The sequence below is a fragment of the Nelumbo nucifera genome, chromosome 4, assembly GCF_055504915.1.
Source record: "Nelumbo nucifera cultivar China Antique chromosome 4, China Antique-T2T, whole genome shotgun sequence".
Lineage (NCBI taxonomy): Eukaryota > Viridiplantae > Streptophyta > Magnoliopsida > Proteales > Nelumbonaceae > Nelumbo > Nelumbo nucifera.
The window spans coordinates 55151171-55171178 of record NC_142652.1 but is presented as its reverse complement, the minus strand read 5'-3'; the positions used below and the strand labels follow the sequence as shown (position 1 = coordinate 55171178).

Below are 20008 nucleotides of genomic sequence, written 5' to 3'. Positions count from 1 at the left end.
ATTAACTCTTGAAGATTATCATACTTTTGAATTATGATTACCATATTGCTTCCATTTATTTGCATCATTAATTTACATACTTTTGAATTCTAATCATAAATTCTCTTTTATTCTAGACATAAGTGAATTTCCTGACTACAAAAGTTGCAAAAATAGTAGCTCCTTCCAAAGTGAAGTTCTTAGTGTGTAGATTAACCCTATAGAAGTGTCTGACTTGTGGCAAACTTCAGATCAGGGGTCTGAGTTTGGACAATATGAACTATGCATTATGTTCTGTTTTGGAGACCATAAATCCCCTATTTTTGCATTCGCCCCCCCCCCACCCCCCCCCCCAACAAGAGTGTGGAGCATTTTCCTAGCAACTTTTAGCTGGTTGGGTTGTTTCCCATAATCCATTCATGTCTTTTTGTTAAGTTGGGAGTTCAAGGACTTAAGAAAAAGAGTGCAGATAGTTTGGGGCCTAGTTCCTACTGGCATAACTTTGGTATGTAAGGTTTGAAAGGAATGCTCAGGTGTTTAAAGACACATCTTCTACCTGGTAAAAGATTTTAGTTAGAGTTAAAGAGATGATGTGCTCATGGCTGGCTGCGCATAAAGACTTCAAAGGACTCTCTTACAACAGATTTTTTGGTGCATCTGAGCAGTTGGGAGTCTTCAACTCATTGGCGTAGCCTCTGTGTTACCAAAGAACCTTCCATAGTGGGTTAGAGTTTGTTTGACCAACTTCCAAGCTCGTTTGACCCCCCAAACCTTTCCCCTACCTTTGAACACAGTTCATCAAACCTGTTTCCCCAATTAGAAAGAAGAAGCAAAATAACCAAGGTAGGAGGGTCAGCTTTCATTTAGTTGTACCCTCCTTTTAAACCCCAAATCATAACTAGATCAAGTTAAGACTTTATGAAGCCAAAATTCCCTCTTTTGACACAACCCACAAGCAAGTAAAAAACCTCGAAACCAATAGATTAACATCGACATCTAATCAGACATGGCCCTCAGACTTAGGAAATTATAAATTAGTCACACATCCACTGTCCATCACGCCAAATCCCTTTTTCTAACAGCCCTGATCCAATGCATCCATCACGTCAAGATCACTATGATACAATCAACAAGCAAATCTCACCACAAATCTTTGACAATCAATTGTAAAAACACCAATGTCTAATTTTGATGGCCTCGAACAATTACCAAGATTGACCATTTCTTTCTCAGATCAGAACCATCCACTTGACTCCTCACCATAATTTGTGCATACCCACCAAAATTTAGCTCAAAATTCCCCTGTTTGACCCACCATCAAGCCTAAGTGCTATTTCAACAAATCTTATTATCCATCTTCCCAAGTTCATTTAACCAATCATAACTCATCACTATGTTTGGAAACCTAAAATACCCTAGCACGTCAAATTTCATGACTATACTCAAGGTTCAAAGTATCGACACAGGTCGATACACCGATCGGTATTTTTTTTAAGTTTTATTTATTTATTTTTCGAAATCGGTTCAGAGGAGTTGGTTTAAGGCCCAACTACCCTATGAACTAGTGTCTAATCTAATACAACCCCTGGATGGGCGTATCAAGAAGCCATCGACATGATATATATCGATACTTTGAACTTGGACCAAACTCCTCCATTTGACCGTTAAAAAAGTGAGATTCTATTCTAGGTCGTTTCGTTAACTAATAAACCATTGACCCAAACTAAATATGTCAATCTACACCTCTGATCAAAGATCCATTACTTCCGTTAGATTCAAAATATTAAAAAATGCCTACCCACTAAATTTCAGCCCATAATTCCCCCATTTAACCCTTCATAAATAAAGATTCAATTTCAATAAATCTCATTGATCTGAACTTGTCAACCATAGATACCTATCATCCTGACCCTTTTTGGCCAATCAGACCTCACCACTATGTATAAAGATCCAAAAAACCCCATCATGTCAAATTTTACATCCTAATTCACTCGTTTGACTATTAAACTAGGAAGATGCCATTTCAACGTGCTATATTGAATTGCCACCTCATCAGTCCCAACTTGAAACCTCAAAAAGGTGACAGATGATGTCAAACCCATTTTTGACATGTTCAAACACCTGGACCAATGAAATTGAGCCTAATGGACCCAAAAAGCCCAAAAACCCAAAGATACTTCCACTTAAGACTAAGAAAAGACAAAATAACTTTTAAAAGTTCATCAAATTTACTTTTCCTACCACTGATAGCCCTAAATATGAGACTACCATGACAAGTATGCCCCAAGATACCATTGGATGCACAAAACCCTTGAAAACCACCCCCAAACCAAAGAAAACCTTTCACTAAAGAAGAAAACTTGACTGAACACCATTTCCTTTGAAAAATCTTTACCCATTTTTATGAAAAAATTGTCTTCAAGTATAGGCTCTCTGATCAGACAAATATCATAACTCTTTCTCTCTTCTTTTCTATAAATATTGACCCAAGTCAAGTTAAAGGGGAGGAAACCTGAGGGGGGCTTTCGAGATACTTTGGGTGTGGATTTGAAGATGAGAAATCTTAGAAAAACTCTTAACCTTTGTAAAACTTCCATTCATGAGAAACCCCTACATATTTGAACCTTAAATTTCAAAACCACCATCTGTGTTTCAGGTCTGAAATTTTCTCGAAATCCCCTAAGCACTCATCCATATTAAATCCCAACCAACCAAACAATTGGAATCGGAATGGACCATTCCCATAAACCAAATGGACCCTTTTGTATTTAAAATAAGTGTAAATGGTTTGGGAAAGGACCTCTGAAGACTCAAACTAGTTATTCACCCAACATACCCTTGGACCCCTCTGGACCATAAAATTTTAGACTGGTCCAACTTTGACACAACATATTTATGATTCAACTCAATTTTATTGATTTTGAGTCAGATTAGGTCCAACCTGAACCCAGTGCATTGACGCCCTAGATAGGGCTGTAACCGGATCAGATTCAGCAAAATCTAAATCTAATCCGATTATCAAAACCTTACATCCGAATCCAATCATATTTGATAGCCTCGTATATGAATTCGAATTCGAGCGGACTCGAATCAAATCATAAACTGATAGCCAATCAAGTGTTATTTATCAAAATTCATGGGTGGATTTTGATTGATGAAAACTCTTCCCATACCATATCTTTTCCGCATCATAATTTTCCCATAAAATTTATATATTAATAGAATGTATACCAAAATTCGAGATGATGGAACGGATGTCGGATCGAACATCAGATTTTCGGGTATGATTGACAGGGCTACCCTAAAAGCCGCTCGTATGTAATTGAGTCAACTCTATGATCCGGGTTGAGAACTTGGACTCGTCTTAAAAGTTAATACAGCCGAGTTATGTTTTAAAATCGAGTCAGCGTAGGTCAGGCGTCTCCCGAAACCCAAATTCTCTCTCTCTCTCTGATGCAGATTGCAGACAACACCTACCAATCACATGTCCCTCGCCATTTCTCCCCTCGAATTGGATCTACTCGCCAATCGATCGAAAGCCTCTCAGATCTCTGCATAAACAAGGCCAAAAACATAGTGACAAGAAAAGGAGATTAGGAAACCCTAATTGATCCGAGGGACCATACCATAGATCTCTTCCAGTTCTTGGAGGAATAGGAGGGCAATGGCTTGCTTAGCCCTCTCTCTGCAACCCGCGAACGGATCAGATATCCTTCTTCAGACTCGCGAGTGGTTTCCACCTGCAAGAGCTCTGGTCGCCCTCTCCGCTTTCCGCCAGACACGTCTCGCCTTCGCCAGCGGCAAGCAGAACTCGGCTGAGGATGGCGATTTTTCGTTAGGAGACGATCCACTTGCTGCGTCGAGCGGGCAGGTAATCGTGGGTGTCGAGAGTAAGTATCGTGTTGTTTATCGGCTCGTGAATGGGATATATGTTTTGGGGATCACGACCGTGGATCGGGATGATTGTGTGAATAATGTGTTTGAATGCATTGGGATTGTTAATCAGGCGGTGAGCGTTATCGTTGCTGCATGTCGTGGCGTCGATGTGACGCCGGAGAAGCTGCACAGGAAGTATGCGGAGATTTACATGGCTCTGGATATTGTTCTCAAGGGTGTTAGTAGTATTAGGCTTGCTGCTATGTTGGCGTCTATGCATGGTGAGGGGATTGCCAAGATGGTGCATTCGGCCATTGATGCCGAGAATAAGATACGGGGAGCCGATAGTTGGATTAGTCTTGAGGTTACATCCGTTGAGCATGAGGCCAATGTGGAGCTTTTCTCCAATGCGAGGTTTGAACTACCTCCGGAGACGTTGGCAGCTGGTGATGAGGTTGCTGCAACGCTTGCCCCTGTAGCACAAAGCACTGAACAACAAGATCAACAACAGCAGAAGCAGGAGGAGGCTCAGGAAGAGAAGGATCCTTTCGCTGCTAGTGATGCTTTGAGTAAGCCGGAAGAGCTTGTGGGTGGGTTTAAGAAGAACAAGGATACATCAGCTACTGATCTTACGAAGGCTCTTGCAGGGCTTGAAATTACAACTCTTCCACCTGCTGCTGCCACACAATCCACTTTCATTAGTGTTGAAGGGTTTGAAGGGGACTATGGTGGCGTAGAATTCAGTAACGAGGAGGCGAGTCTTCGTGAAGCTTTTGAAGGCTTTGATAATGCTTTTGGTGGAGGTCTTGATGCATCAGAGTTTGTGGGGCCAACAAAGGTGGCAAAGAAAGACGGGCTGGGTGGACTGGAAGCTCTACAATCTGGTCAAAGTGATGCTGCGCCGACTGTTGCAACTGGAGCTGACACAGGCACTCCTCTTGAAAACATTTTGGTGAAGAAAACAGAAATGAAGGGTCCTGAGATGTATATTTCTGAAGAGATTAGTGTGGAGTTCAGAGAATCACTGCTTGCTAGGGTGGGTTTAATGGGTGTTGTCTATTTGAAAACCTTACCTCCCAAAACATCAGGTGATAAAGAAACTGAGTTTTCCTTCCGTGTTGAGGGTACAACTGGAATTAAGAGAGTTGTGATGCAAAGTTCTTGTGTCAGCAGCCTGGGAAATGGAATGTTTCATGTGAGGACATCGTCTTCCGAGGAGCCAATTCCAATCTTGAAGTATAGTTTTCTACCTCGTCTAACTCCAATTCCTTTGAGGGTTCGCCTAGTAAAGCGTCATAGTGGGACTCTACTCTCTGTGATGATACAATATGTGTCCAACCCAGAGCTAGCTGTGCCCTTAAGTGATGTTACATTTGTACTGAAATTACCAGTAGAACCATCACTGTTGAAGGTGTCACCGAGAGCTGTTCTAAACAGATCAGAGAAGGAACTGAGATGGCATATTCCAGAGGTTCCTTTAAAAGGCCCTCCTGGTAGGCTTAGGGCTCGGATGCCTGTTGATTCTAATGCAGAAGAAGTTGGGGAAGAAATTGAAGTTGTTGGTCTGGTGCAGTTTTCTGTACAAGGGACCAGGACACTATCTGGGTTTTCCTTACGACCAGCATCTGAGGGTAAGATGGACTTCTATGAAGTTAATCATAGGTATTCAAGTGGAGTTTATATGTGTAATTGATCTACTTACACCACACATTTCTTTCTATTTTCATCCATTTGTTATATGGAGTGTTGTTTGGAAGTCTTGATGATATTCTTGGAACTAGAGTTTTAATGTGGAATTGTGGATTTATTTGTTATTTGTTAAGAGCGCTATGTACCATTTTGATGTATTATTGACTTTTAAAAAGTATAGTGTGTTTGTTCTTTTATCTGTTTGGTTATGCTTTTTTTTTCCTAAGTCCAAGGTTCTATTTGATATTGCACTGTTAATCAATGCAAATGTAATATGATATATAGATTGCTCAGTAGAAGATTTGGCTGTACTTTCTTAACCTAGTCAGTTACAGCTGGATTTTCCTGGGACATATTGAAGATTCCTTAAGGCAATGGCAAGGGAGAGGATTAGGTAAAAGGGGAGAATCTACTGGCACACAGTGGCTCAAGCAGTCTTGTGGGGTGTTTGGGATGAACGGAACAAGTGCATTTTTGACAACAAAGCTAGAACCTTTGGAGACCTGCTTTCTCATATAACTTACTCATGCAATTTGTGGGTGCTGAATTCAGAAAGTTTTAAAGGAATTACCATGAATGTGCTTCAGCAGAATGTGGTGGAAGTGCTTTTCTCCTCACCCAGCCCTTCAAGAATGAAAAGCCTCCCCCGCCTAGGAGAAGAGAAAGATGTGACTCTGTACTTTGATGGAAGTGAAATCGGAAGCGTGGGAACAGCAGGGATGGATACCCTATATGGGCTTTTAGTGGACCAATTGGGACTGCAGACTCCACAGCAGCTGAAATAGTTGCTGCTTTAATGGGGCTTCTTATACAAGAGATCTAGGCTTGACTGACCTAGCAATCAAAGGAGACTCCAGCAATACAGTAAAGTGGCTTGGGGAGAAGGAAGGAGGTCCTTGGAGATTGGCTCAGTATTTGGATGAGGCTAGAGATCTGCTGAAATCCTTATCTGTTAGCATATGCTGGATTCCTAGGGAATTAAACCATGTAGCAGATAGTTTAGCTAAATCTGGAATACACAGGGATAACTTGTAGTGATAGAATTATGCCATTGTAACCTGTGTGTATCTTCCATTGTACATCACCTCATGTACTCTTTCTTTCTTCAATAAAAAGTTTACCTTTCTCTCAAAAAAAAAAAAAAAAAAGAGAACTGGTACTTAAACTGATGTGAAACTTCCAACACTTTTCTGGTTCATCTTTGGAAACTTAGCTCATTTTGGCTCAATATGTGGGTTTGTATGATGCCATTCACAAATGTCAATTATCACAAAATTATTATGTCTCGTATCTTCTGTTGTTTATTAATTAACCTGACTAAGATGGTTTGGTCACATGCATAGAAGACTATCTACAACACCTGTAAAAAGTGATCTGTTATAAGTTGAAGGGTCTAGAAGGGCTAGGGGCTGACCAAAAAGTACATGGGTTGGAGTATAAGAAATGATTTAAACACTCATAATTTAACAATGGATGTGTCATTAAACAGAATGGACTTTTTGTACAGTGTTAGCTCTATGTCTACCTGGCTTTTTCTTGATGAGAAATGGGGTTTATTATTTTTAGGGAAAATTCCCAATTAGTACCTTGTACTTTGGGTCTAGTGCCAATTTGGTCCTCGAACTTTAAAACGCGACAATCCATCACCTAAACTTTCAAAATGCGACAATCCGGTACCCGCTGTTAATCAACCATTAAGTGGTATGTAAAAAGACACAAATGCCCTCCAGGTGTCATCTAATTTTCTTTATCAACCATCCAAATGTCCTTCTCAAAACTAATACACTGTTCATTATCTTCTTCCTCAAGAAGATGAAACAGAGGAAATTTTTGGAATCCACTCGACAAAGTAGGACGAGTTCTTGTTTTGCAAATTGATCAACTGCTCATCCACTTAGTGCTCATCTTACCTCTGAACAGAGTTGAGGTAGTAAGATAGCGTCCATGGCGAGGGTCATCAGCACACATCATGTTCTTTGGCATCCCACAACTGCTAGTCAACTCTGGGACAGTCAGAGCCTGATATTGTTGAGAACCACTTGAGGTCATGGGAGCAAATCCAACCATAAAGAAGTGGAGACGGGGGAATGGAATTAAGTTCACGGAAAACTTCCTCAGATCAGAGTTCAGCTGCCCAAGGAACATGAGACAACGGGTGACACCACTCATGGTTGCAGAGATCAAATGGTTCAGATCGCAAAAGCCGGTAGTAGTAAGCTTGAGAGTCCTGAAGCAAATATCATATAAAGCTTCATTATCAACAACCATACACTCATTTGTGTTTTCTACAAGCTAATGAACAGAAAGGGTTGCATTGTATGGCTCAACCACCATACCTGAAACCTTTGGGGAGGGGAAGACAGAAAATGCGAGCATCATCCCGTCAGGGTACTCTTCCCTTATCTTTGAAATGAGCAAAGTACCCATATCAGAACCAGTTCCTCCACCTAGAGAGTGACAAACTTGAAATCCCTGAAGACAGTCACAGTTCTCAGCCTCCTTCTTCAAGACATCAAGAACGGAATCGATAATCTCTGCAAACACCCTTCACCTCTCTCTCTCTCTCTCCCGTCTTGTCTCTCTCCAGCAGTCTCTCTTCAAGATCTGATTTGGGTCATTTAGCACTGTTTTAGTCTCAATGTAGAAGACAATGAACAGTGTTTTTAGAAGGATATTTTTGACATTTTAAAAGTTTAAAATCGCACATGTCATCATGTGATATGGATAACTGACGGGCTACTAATGGTAGGTACTAAATTGGCACGTTTTGAAAGTTCGGGTACTGGATTGTTGCATTTTAAAGTTTGGGGACCAAAATGGCACTAGGCCCAAAGTACAGGGTACTAATCGAGAATTTTCCCTTATTTTTAGTATTTTATTTACATCCTCTCATGTTGCACTCATTTTTTAACAATGACTACATACTGTTAACTTTCTCCAAAGAAGTTGAAGAAAGGATGGAACAGTGAAAGCTAGGGGAAAGCATTTTGTTTTGGCTTCTAAAGAATAACGGGGCATGACTTCATGAGAAAGGGTCATATCTAGTAGGGTCCTTCTTGACCTATCCAGGTAGAAGGCATGCTTATCAATTTACTGGAAAATTCAAGAATCTGTGCAGTGCAAGCATGAGCAGCAGAACAATTGGAGGGTTTTAATTATAGAAGGGGACTGTGAAGTGGTCATTTCTTGGCTTTCAACAGAAGTTGAACCCCCTTGGAAATTCTGATTTCCGGGAGAAACAAAACATCAACAATCCCATTTGAATTGCTCATTCCAGTGGGCTCCTAGGAATGCGAATAGTTTGGCTGATTCCTTAGCAAAAGCAGGTGTTTTGAGGAAAGATCTTGTATTTGTTGGTCAGTTTTATGCTGTTGATGTATTGTCCATACTGTCAGTCTTGTGACAGTATGTTCTTCACTCTTTTCTTGAACGAATTCTTTTCCAGTTATCTATCAAAAAAATAAAATGCATGAGCACAAGAGCATGTATGCAGATTGTTGTAATAAGATCTAAATCAGAGACGCTCCAAATGTAATAATGAAGTTTTCTTTTATTGGAAAAAATGGAATTGGTGCCTCTATCTATTGACTGGTATTAGGCCATTTCATATGATAAGATGAGAAGATTTCATAACCATGCAAATGGAAACAACACCTCCCCCCTTTTGGGTGTGGGAATTTCAAATACAAGGAGTATGCAGCTTGCTCAGAATAACTTTTCCTCGAATGGGTCAGATCCTCAATGATCTACAAAGTACAAACCAGAGATACAAGAAAACTAATATGACACGAAATAGCATAAATTTAAATTTTAAGCACTACATATATGATAGCAAACATATACATGTGACAACTTAAGCTATAGCATAATTAACATGAGGAAAACAATCAAAAAAGCATTAAAGAAATCACAAGTAAATACATTTCAAAGACATACTCGGCCCTAGGACTAAATATATCTTTTTGTCATATTAATCATTTGTAACCTTCTTTTTCTCTTTGAGCAACTAACCAGATAAAGAGAGCTTGGTAAATATTTAATCTGAGAAAATAGAAAATATAGTTTCCAATAGATGGGAATTAGACCTAAACATTTACAATAAAGTTGGTAGAAAAGAAATTCATCATAGATATCAGCAAAAATCATGAAAGCTACCACAGTTGCACTTATCAGGCCTAGCTGCACTCACATACAAAGTTCTCTTCTCACCCTTCCTCTTGCTAAACTATCTGCTAGGGTGCTTTCTGGCTTCTGTAGCTCATCTTAAATAGGTGATCACTTTAGATGCCTGAATAAATGCATGTCCTCTTACTGTCTTCCAAAATTAATACTTACATATATAGATGATATACCAGTATTTCAGCTGGTATGACTAGCATTCTAGCCATGTAAGCAAGTGATGGTCTGACTGATGATGAGCCAGTTAAGCTAAGGTTTGCCAGGCAAAACCATAGCAAATCGTGCATGGGATTCCTCTATTTCATTCTAAATTTATATAGATAATCAATTTATCATGCTAATCAAGTGTATTGATGCATTGACGGTCAATGACACTGAAAGTGCACTGTGCTACACCATACTTCATCAAGCATAGGATTCCTATTATTAAATGCTCAATTGATCTAGGTGATCAGTGCATTGAATGTTCTGTTTGGTGATTTAACAAATTTACCCATACATTCATCCTTTTTCTAATTAAGCAGTTTTATAATTAAAAGGAAAATCTACCTCCGCGGTTCCACCTATGCATGTCTATGTATGAGAGTGTGATTTGTAGTGGATGCATGTGTAGTGTATGAATAAACAGAGTAATAGTTAGAAAGAAAAATAAAATTCTGTTTCAGAAGAAAGTTTGGTTTCAAAGAATATTTAAGTATGATAACAATGTCAACAGTCCCATGATCTAATTACCTTGTTGTTTTCATTTGTGTCAAAGGTGCTCCAGGTTGGTTTCTCATAACTTTGTTGATAATGTTGTAAGAAGAATTTCCACTCATTATTATTACTGCTATTATTATTATTATTATTATTATTATTATTATTATTATTATTATTAAAATTCTGTTTCAGAAGAAAGTTTGGTTTCAAAGAATATTTAAGTATGATAACAATGTCAACAGTCCCATGATCTAATTACCTTGTTGTCTTCATTTGTGTCAAAGGTGCTCCAGGTTGGTTCCTCATAACTTTGTTGATACTGTTGTAAGAAGAATTTCCACTCATTATTATTACTTCTATTATTATTATTATTATTATTTATTATTGTTATTATTATTAATATTGTTATTATTATTATTATTATTATTATTATTATTATTATTATTATTATTATTATTATCAACAAAATCATATGGTTTTGTTGCTTCACAGGTTGGTATGATTTAAACATTAGAAAATGAAGCAATTATAATGTGTTGAGTCTTATGCAAGAGTTAAGACAGTCCACCTGTTGAACCTTGGATTAAGAACTTTGAGATTAATCATGTTGATAACATCATAGGTTTTTTTTTTTTTTTTTTTTTTTGGAGTTTGAAGCTGGCTGTATATTATTAATTATTTTGAGAATGCATAATCTACCATGGAAGGTTCAGTAGGAAAAGATGCTGTGAATGGAGCTTGTCTTTTTTCATGCAAACATGTGGTACTATGATCATTAGATCTTTAGTGGTGTGGTTGGGGGTATTGTACTAGACTCACATTCCCATGTGCATTTACTGAAATATATTTAGGCTGTGTTTGGTTGCAATGCAAATAAATTTGCACTGATGCAAAACCATGGCAGTGCAAATGATTTGAGTGTAAATTCTGACCTATTTTTGTTTCAAATTTTAGCTTATTTTGTTTGGTTGCAGTACAAATAAAGTAAATTAAGACATGAAGCATAATAAAGTAAAACCCAAAACAAAATTAAACAAGAATTTGCATTTTTTACATTTGCACTCCCATGCATTTGTACTAGTGCAAATAAATTTGCACTGCAACCAAACACAGCCTTAGGTATTTTTGGGTAGACCTATTCAATACTAAGTTTATGATCCTAAAAAAGAGTGTTATATTATCATATCAGATGATGATATCAATTTTAATATTTTCTCATTTGGATTACAAAAGATCAAGAGTAGACTACTATATGTTGCTTGGGTACACTAGTAACACCTGAGTTTTTTATTTTTTTTGATCGATGAAACTTAAATTATATTAGAAATATGTGAAAAAGCATTACAAGTTTAATTTAATGACCATAACATCAGCCCAACAACCAACACTATGCTACAAAGATGCCCAAAACAATTGCTGCCTATCTACCCCTTGTTTAGCAAGGGAGTCAGGTAGCCCATTTGCACTTCTAACCCATTTAAATCTGGCATTCAGCTCTTTTGCAGTCCTTTCTATTTCCTTGAAAGCATTCTTGAGGGGATTACTTTGGAATCCCATTCCACATCCACTTATTTGAGGCCCAATCGCTTAGCTATCCCGAGACCTTGTAGTAAAGCCAATAATTCAGTTTTAATGGAGTTAGCCACACCAATTGACTTGGAGTAAATGACCAGTAATCTGCCCTCTGAATTTCTAATTGCTCCACCAATACCTGCCATACTGGGACTGCCCAACGAGGTTCCATCAAAATTCAGCTTAACTTCACTACCTTGTGTGGGTTTCTAATCCATTTTTATGCTGCACTAGTAACACCTTAGTTAAACTATCTATGGCAATACCAGTTATTTAAAAGCACGTCTGAGGTGCACCTAGGCACTCAGGCAAGGTGCATTTTAAGGTATTCGTCTTGCCTAGGCCCCAAGTGCAGCACTTTCAAAAGGTGCACGCCTGGTGCACGCCTGGTGTGCCTTGCACTTCAGCTGAGACATGCACATTTTTTTTTTTTTTTGCACTTTTTGTTTTTTTTGAGAACCCCTATTTGCTAATGCTGTTCATTCATTCATTCATCATAATAAAATATCTTCGTAAAAGGAAATTAAAATTATAAAATCATTTTTTTTGGTGTAGGGATTAAGAATTTAAGACCCTCACATCGACTTGTTTGGACTTGGTACAAAGGTAACTCGTAGATTAAAAAATGCAAGATGTTTTACATCACATTAGCTATTTGAATTTAAGATCCTTGCGTCTCGTGCCTTTCGATGGGTTGCATGTAACTCTTATTTGCTGGTAATAAAATTTCACTCATTTATCAAAAAAAAAAAAAATTGAGGGAAAAAGAGGTTAAGGGTTTTATATGCTTGAATATGTTTTATATGCTTGATTTTATTTTTAAAATTTCATTTGAATATGCTTTACATGTTATGTTTATGTATTTTAATTTTAGATAATAGATTTTTTTTAAACATTTATTTTAAAACCTAAGTTTATATTTTTATTAATATTATGCTTAATATTTTTATTTTACTTTTTTTGCATTTTTTGAAAATTTGGAATTTTTTGTATTTTTTCTAGGGGTGTTCATTATATGGTCTAGACTGCCAAATTGTACTGAACCAAACTGAAATTGGCAGTTTGCTCTGGTTTGGTTTGGTTTGAGGATTCCTTAGTCCATAATTTATGGGTTTGGTTTAGTTTTCTAAATTTTAGAAACCAAACCAAACCATAAACCATATTAAACTGAATTATTAATAATATATATATATATATATATCTCTGTGTGTGTGTGTGTGTGTATTCATTTAACATTTCATACATTATTGTTGTTTGTTTCAATTATTAACTTATAATTTGATGCCCATTTATGTTTGAGAGAGTGTGAATGTAATTTATATAATAGTAATATGTGGCACTAGTTAACATTTCAATTTGATATTTGAAACCTATTTGTTATTTATGTGGCATGAATGCTATTTGGGCTTTCTAATTGGGTTGAGCCCAATAGAATGGCTCAAACCATATTAGAATTTAGAAACAAACCAAACCATACCATTACGGTTTGGTCTGGTGTGGCTTCTATACTAAAACAGTTTGATTTTGTTTGAGAATATATTTTTTTTTTGATTTCTTTTGAAGGGCTACACAATGGGGGTAGCCCATCCCCCAACCCATAATCCCCCTCACAACCCAGGTGCATGTGGGATTTGATCCCAAGTCTCCGCTACGACCAGCAGGAGACGTTACCAACCAGCTGGTTGGTACCTTGCGTTGGTTTGAGAATTTTTCAAACCATAATTTATTGGTTTGGTCTGAAATCTTCTCCAAACTGAACCAAACCAGACCGTGAACACCCCTAACTTTTGTGCCTTGCCTTGTGCCTTGGGTGCAAATTGCCCCTTGTGCTTTTAAATCACTGGACAATACTCCATCTTCAACAGAATCTTTCAAATAACAAATGCTACAATGACAAGACCTTTCTGTCAGAGTTCAACCACAAAATTACATTATAAACAAGAATTTTTTCCAATTGCATAATACTACAAGAAAAGGGAATTTTAGCTACTGCCATTTAGCCATGGACAGAAAACTGTAGCTACAAGACAGGCTATTGATACAGGTGTAAAATGCCTGTAGCTAAATTTAATTACCTTAATCATGATGGGTTGCCTCATTGCAGGGGTAAGGCTGTGTGCATATGTCCCTCTCCAGATCCCACGTTGGCGGGAGCCTTGTGCACTGGGCTGCCCTTTTATGTTTTAGATATGGACGCCATATCCATGGCTATATGTTTGATTCTAACCAGTCTTTATATGCATGTAGTAATAGATCACACATATAAACCTACTATTATATGGTAAATTGATATTGCCATGACCAATCTTTAATTGGCTATAGCAGTAGCTTGTGTAAATTTGGGTTGCGGTGACTAAACCCTATGTAAGCTCTCTCCTGAAAATGAAAACATATTTGATTGTTGAACTATCATCCACTCCCTGAGTATTTTATCCTCCTACTGATAAGGTAAGAGATTATGCATGGGTTTACTGAAAACCCTCATTCCTGCTCATTGCTTTCCTTCTTATTCTTTACAGTTGAAGGCCATTCAATGAAAAACCCAATTTGACTCTTAATCAACTCCTTAAATGCCTTGCTCTTCAGATAAGAACCAACAAATAATAGAAACAACAAGAAGAATGTCTTGTTCTGTTTCAGTTGTGAACTCTCCTGTATTCTTGCAATCTAGGGTTTTATACCTTTTCTGCAAGAAAACAGATTTGTAGATGGCAAAGAAAGAGATCTACCAGGCTTGATATTTCTGGTTACTACATTGAGTTTTGCCACGACAAGTCTTCTGTGGCACTTGATGGGTGGAAAGAGTTAGAGATTGGAAAGATTAATTCTCTGTTTATTGTAAGAAAGGGAGGAAGGAGGTCATGGAGGACTGATAGTGGTTGTTAACCTTCAAGGAGATTCAAAACAGGTAGACTCAAAATTATCTTTTAGTTTTAAAAATCTTTTGAATATTGATCTTGTTAGAATTAGATTGGTAATGTTTACCAAAAAAATAAAATGGTTGGTAACGAAAGTTGCTGTATGAAGTGATTTTCCTTTTTGTCATATAAGTTAAAAAAGTTGCAAGAGTGCCCTTATTCTTTTCATTCTTGGCAATGACCACAACAGTGATCTGAATTTTCTCCTCACAGCACTTGCAGCTGCACATTGGGAACATCTCCTATACTTGTATGTTGTCAAGCATGGGGAGATATTCCCAATGCACGACTGCAACATGATGCAAGGTTGGTGTGAGGAACAAATCCGAATTCCAACAATGAAGGTATGCAGTTGCATCTCTCTCTCTATCTCTCCTTCCCAGTTTTCTTGAAGCTTGGTTTTTTTGTCTTTCTACCATTGCCCCCCCACCCCCCCAAATCAGGAACCTCACCAGCAACTTGATATAGGGAAGACTAAACTGGCAACCAGGTAGTAACACTCTTGTTTCCTTGGCTTTGATTTGTATAGACATTAGACCTGTTCACGGGCCAGGCTTTGGGCCTGACTTTACACTGCATCAGGCAAGGGCTTCAGGCTGGGCCCATTCAAATTTTGGCAAAAGCCAAGCCCAAGCCCGGCCCATGAACAGGTCTGATAGACATTATCACATCAGTACACACATTGGTAAAAGCAATATCTACATTTTGGGTTTGTGATCTTCTAGGATGATGGTTCTGATACTAGTGCTGATATTGTTACAACTTTCTGTCTTTATCCTTTAATTTCAGATTTTCATTGTTTCTACTTTCAGAGCCTGATGAAATAGGTAACTCTGTATCCATATTCTCTTTCCTTTGATCTTTTATAATCGATACAGTAGCATCATCTAGTACCTTTGCTGTATCAGTAGCATCAATGCTATCTCTTTTATCCCTTTACTGGTTCCTGCCACCAAATTGAAAACATCAGCTCTTCTTTCTCATTCAATGTGAAAATGGGTCTGTCCTTAACAAGATTGGACCTTCCATTGGTCCCTTTTCAACACACTAACTAATACTCCTTTGGAATTTTTCACGCTTTATAGAGGTGGTATCAGGACAGTGTGGTACTTGAACCCTTTACTGGAAATGTTGGTTTTGCCATATAAGAACCAGAAATCCTGGCTTTGTTTTTTTGTAAACTCTTCTGTACCTTTTAACCTTTTTATCTTTTTTTTTTTATTTTTGGTGGGTAAAAGACTTAAACGTGTCTTCTGATGTGAACAAATGTATGGTAGATGTCTACTACCTTTTTTATGTTGTTTGTCAAAGTAATTATTTACTTTGGATTTAATTAGCATGTCTTTGTAGAAAGCTTGTTCTCACACACCATATTGAATTTTCTTATTTGCAGGCATATAAATGCAGGTATTAAATCTAACAAAGTCTTGCGTTGACATTTTCCTTTTCTTACTATTTATAGGATAGCGATTGACCATTTTCAATGGCTTGTCCAACAATTTCCAAACTTCTGAAATTCCTCTCCACAATTACTCCCTATGATAGTACTTTCTTTGATTGAGGGGCTAGGCAAATGCAAGAACTTGGATGGGAGAGTAAATGCACATAGTCAATTGGCTTACCAGCAATAAGGTCAGAAAATTGTCTTTATCTTCATTTTCCTCCCGTGCGATTAAAAGTAACAGGATAAGCTCCTGCAACTGTTTCTGACAATAAGTATTCCTATGTGCAGGTATTGTGGGTCATTCTGAAATATTTTCCTGCCCAACTGGTACATATTATTTTGGTTGGAATATATGTAAAGATTTTTTATCGGCAATATTTCTTGGTTCTAATACCTTTACCTCGTGGATGTGATTCTGAGTTTGAATGTTGGCTCTAAATGGATAAACATTATCATCTCACTGCCTTCGATTTTGACTAGCTATCCAAACTTTGAGTGCTCATGTACATATCATTTTCCACCTACGTTACAGAACCAAAATCAACTTTATATAAAAATTAATAAATATGCAAAGTTAATCGGTAAGCAGTTTTGTACATTGTATTATAAAATACTTTTATATTCTTAATTTATTCAAACTATAATTATAAAATACACATCATTAAACTAAAATATCCATTTTGTGTGTTTATATATGTATTTCTTTTTATTTTTTTCTTATTTGTTAGGGTTTAATCAACACAGACATTGCTAAAATGCTGTATTGAACCCTCAAAGACTTCAAAACTTGAACCAATAAGTAAGGAAGAACTTAAAATTTTGTCTAATCAATCCATTTTCTTCTTCAAAAACTACATGAATTTTCTTTCTTCTTTCTTCTTCTTCAAAAACTATAGGGTTCAGCCCCTATAATTTTTGAATTTTCTTTTCGTTCTTCTTTTTCTTTGCACGAATATGTTGATTTTCCATACTTCAACATGAATTTTATACTTTTCTTATGAAAATCATGGATAATTATTAAGGAAATATGGTTATGGAATGTAGGAAGCTACCCTACGATATATGTTTTTTACTTAAAAAGATCCATCGCCTTGGCGACACCTAGGCGCCTGGCCAGGTGACTAGGTAACAAGGCCCCCTTGTCTCCTAGCTTCACCTTGGCACCTTGAAAACTATGCTCCTATCCCCTTATTGTTTTTTTTTTTTTTTTTGGTCAAAAACTGCAGCTTTTATTAAACCCTAGAATTAAAACGTATATACATATAAGTATACAAAGATTGAGAAATAAACCATCTTATCTCTCCCCAAATTCTTTTTACAATTGTGCCCAGAACATCAATTGTCTTTCTGCCCTTGCTTAGCTAATGCCTTTCGAAAAGGTTAAGGATAGGAGAGTCCAAGAATTTGATAAGCAAGGGCATTCTGGGTAGGAGATTAAGGGTAGTTTGGGTATTTTGGAATTTGTTGGGGGTAGAAGTGTCCAAAGGTGTTGAGAATATGAGCATTTAGGGAAGAGGGAGAATGAATGTATTCTAGGCATTTTAGAGTATTTTTGGAGGTATTTAAGTAAAAGCATATGCAGGGAGAGGGAATATTCCCATCCAGGAGTTGATACATTTAGACAACCAGGATTAGTTTTGGAGGTGTTATGGTGCATTTTTGGGTCTAAGAGAAGTCTTGCATGAAGGCCAGTGACAGAATACGGAATGGATTCTTATCTGATTTCAAGGCTAGAGAGGGTATTTTTAGGTGAAATTTGGTAGGATGAGGTTTCCAAGGGTCCTAGACTCATTGGTGGGGTCTGATTAGTCCAGCGAAGATTGGATATAGGGGATTCAAGGATCATAGGTTCCAATCAATGAAATGAGCTAAAATAGAAGCTTGCCTTGATCAAGGGGTGAATGGAGGTATTTTTGAGGCAAAATTCGATAGCTAGATGGTGTGTCCGTATGGGAGATTTGTAATTCAGATAATTTGATCAAGGGGTAAACAAAAGAACTTTGGGTTGAAACATTGCAGATAGAGGTGGTTTGGTTATCAATGTCAAGGTGTCCATTTTTGGGTGCTGAAACTAGTATACCCTTTTCTTTGGACAATTGACACATTCCTCTCCAACTGAGATTTCCCCCAGCATCTGAGACCTTCTTAGCTACATCAGATTGGCTAGGAAGGGTTTAAATAACTGGTTCAGTAAGACAGGGGAAGATGCCATTTGAATCTCCATCTTTTTCTTTAACATGGTTGCTTATAAAAGTGGTAAAAATGTTAGTATTTTAAAATTTTAAAATGGAATCTGATGAGTTGTTGATTTAGGCCTCTTTTTTTACTAGATATTTGTCTCTTTCTGAGCCTAAATGGCCTATAATTATGTTACTGTTTTTTTTCTTTATTTCTTCATTTTAAGTTGTCACATGAGGGCTTTGATGTAATTTGCTTCTCTAATTATTTTTGAATATAAAATTAAGTGGGGAACCCAAAAACCCCACAATCAATTTTCTCCCAAACACCTTTTCTTCTCCTCTCCTCTTCTCTCTGTTCTACTTTTCAGAGTTGTTAAACAATTTTGTTCCATTTATTTCACATTGCTAAATCAGACAAGTTGGTATCCATCTTTATTTTTACTATTTCCAATAAAAAAATCCATCTTTATTCTTTTTCCCCATTTTTTGATTCCATACACATTGTGATCAGCAGTGTGTATGGAAAACTAGATTGTTGATCAGTTATATTAATCATTTCCTAGTTGAGAGGGTTTTGGAAATCATAGATCACTGTTTCGAAGCCCAAAAAGGAATCTTGGAGATTTCTACCTGAAGCCTTAGTTGACAAGAGAAAAGAAGATTAAGGGTCGAGTTTTAAATCAAGCTGGTGCTTGGGACTTTATGAATCTTACTTGAAGCCCCTCTTGAGATCAATACACTCTAGGTGTTGGAAATATGATTTCCATGTACTCATTTAAAGTCATTTTATGCCTTTATACTGTTTCTTTATTTAATAAAAGCAAGACTTTTGTTTGAGGCATTATTTTATTGCTTGTATTTGTTTATAATTGTTTAGTCCATGATGTTACATTGTAGGGCATTTAGGTAACGAGTGAGACTCATCATGAGAGATTTGGATGGAATGGTTCTTTGTAAATCTAGAATATCCCAACTACGGGTGGACTTGGTCAGTTCACTTTTTAAGGTTGTCACATTGACAATTCCTATTATAGTGATATCTCAATTATTGGACCTTGGGGTGAGATTTTGGGCTGCCATGTAGGTGTGTATTAGATTCACACTGATATTGATCCGGCTGAGTTTGATTCATCACAGGATTTGTCTGTCACTGATCCAAAACCTAACAACAGGAAATAGGGCTTACCTAGGCTCCAAAACCTTGAGAATTGGACCAAAAATTTTGATTCTACAATTTGCTTGCTAAGGTGAACCTTGAGGCATGCCACAGTATCAAAGACATTTTAATTAATTTTGTTAATGCTTTGAGTCAAAAATTTAAAAATCAACATTGCTATTCTCAAAAAATGTGCACTCGAGATTCTAGAGGATCATAGCTAGAGAAGTGGGAATACCAAAGACAAATATTTGGGTGCTCCCATTATTAATAAAAGAGTCACTAACAGTCTAATTCATTTGTGCAACTGGGATGA

General features: G+C 37.2%; 1 protein-coding gene and 1 pseudogene across 10 annotated transcripts; one reads left to right on the top strand and one right to left on the bottom strand.

Moving 5' to 3' along the window:
• Positions 1 to 350: 350 nt before the first annotated feature.
• Positions 351 to 16821, top strand: LOC104610124 (muniscin carboxy-terminal mu-like domain protein). 10 transcript variants are annotated; one of them, XR_016085850.1, is made up of 6 exons: positions 351 to 5486; positions 15126 to 15256; positions 15356 to 15402; positions 15702 to 15739; positions 16375 to 16544; positions 16645 to 16821. XR_016085850.1 is itself a non-coding variant. In XM_088904301.1 (4 exons), the coding sequence occupies exons 1-4, from the start codon at positions 3644 to 3646 to the stop codon at positions 15769 to 15771; spliced, it is 2091 nt and encodes a 696-aa protein (XP_088760427.1). In that variant the 5' UTR covers positions 351 to 3643; the 3' UTR covers positions 15772 to 16346. The 10 variants fall into 10 exon arrangements, 5 of the variants coding, with proteins under 5 accessions (XP_088760427.1, XP_088760428.1, XP_088760429.1 ...); XR_016085849.1 differs by lacking the exon at positions 15702 to 15739; XR_016085851.1 differs by lacking the exon at positions 15356 to 15402 and having other exon boundaries at positions 353 to 5486.
• Positions 6692 to 12140, bottom strand: LOC104610162 (tubulin beta-1 chain-like; annotated as a pseudogene).
• Positions 16822 to 20008: the final 3187 nt, after the last annotated feature.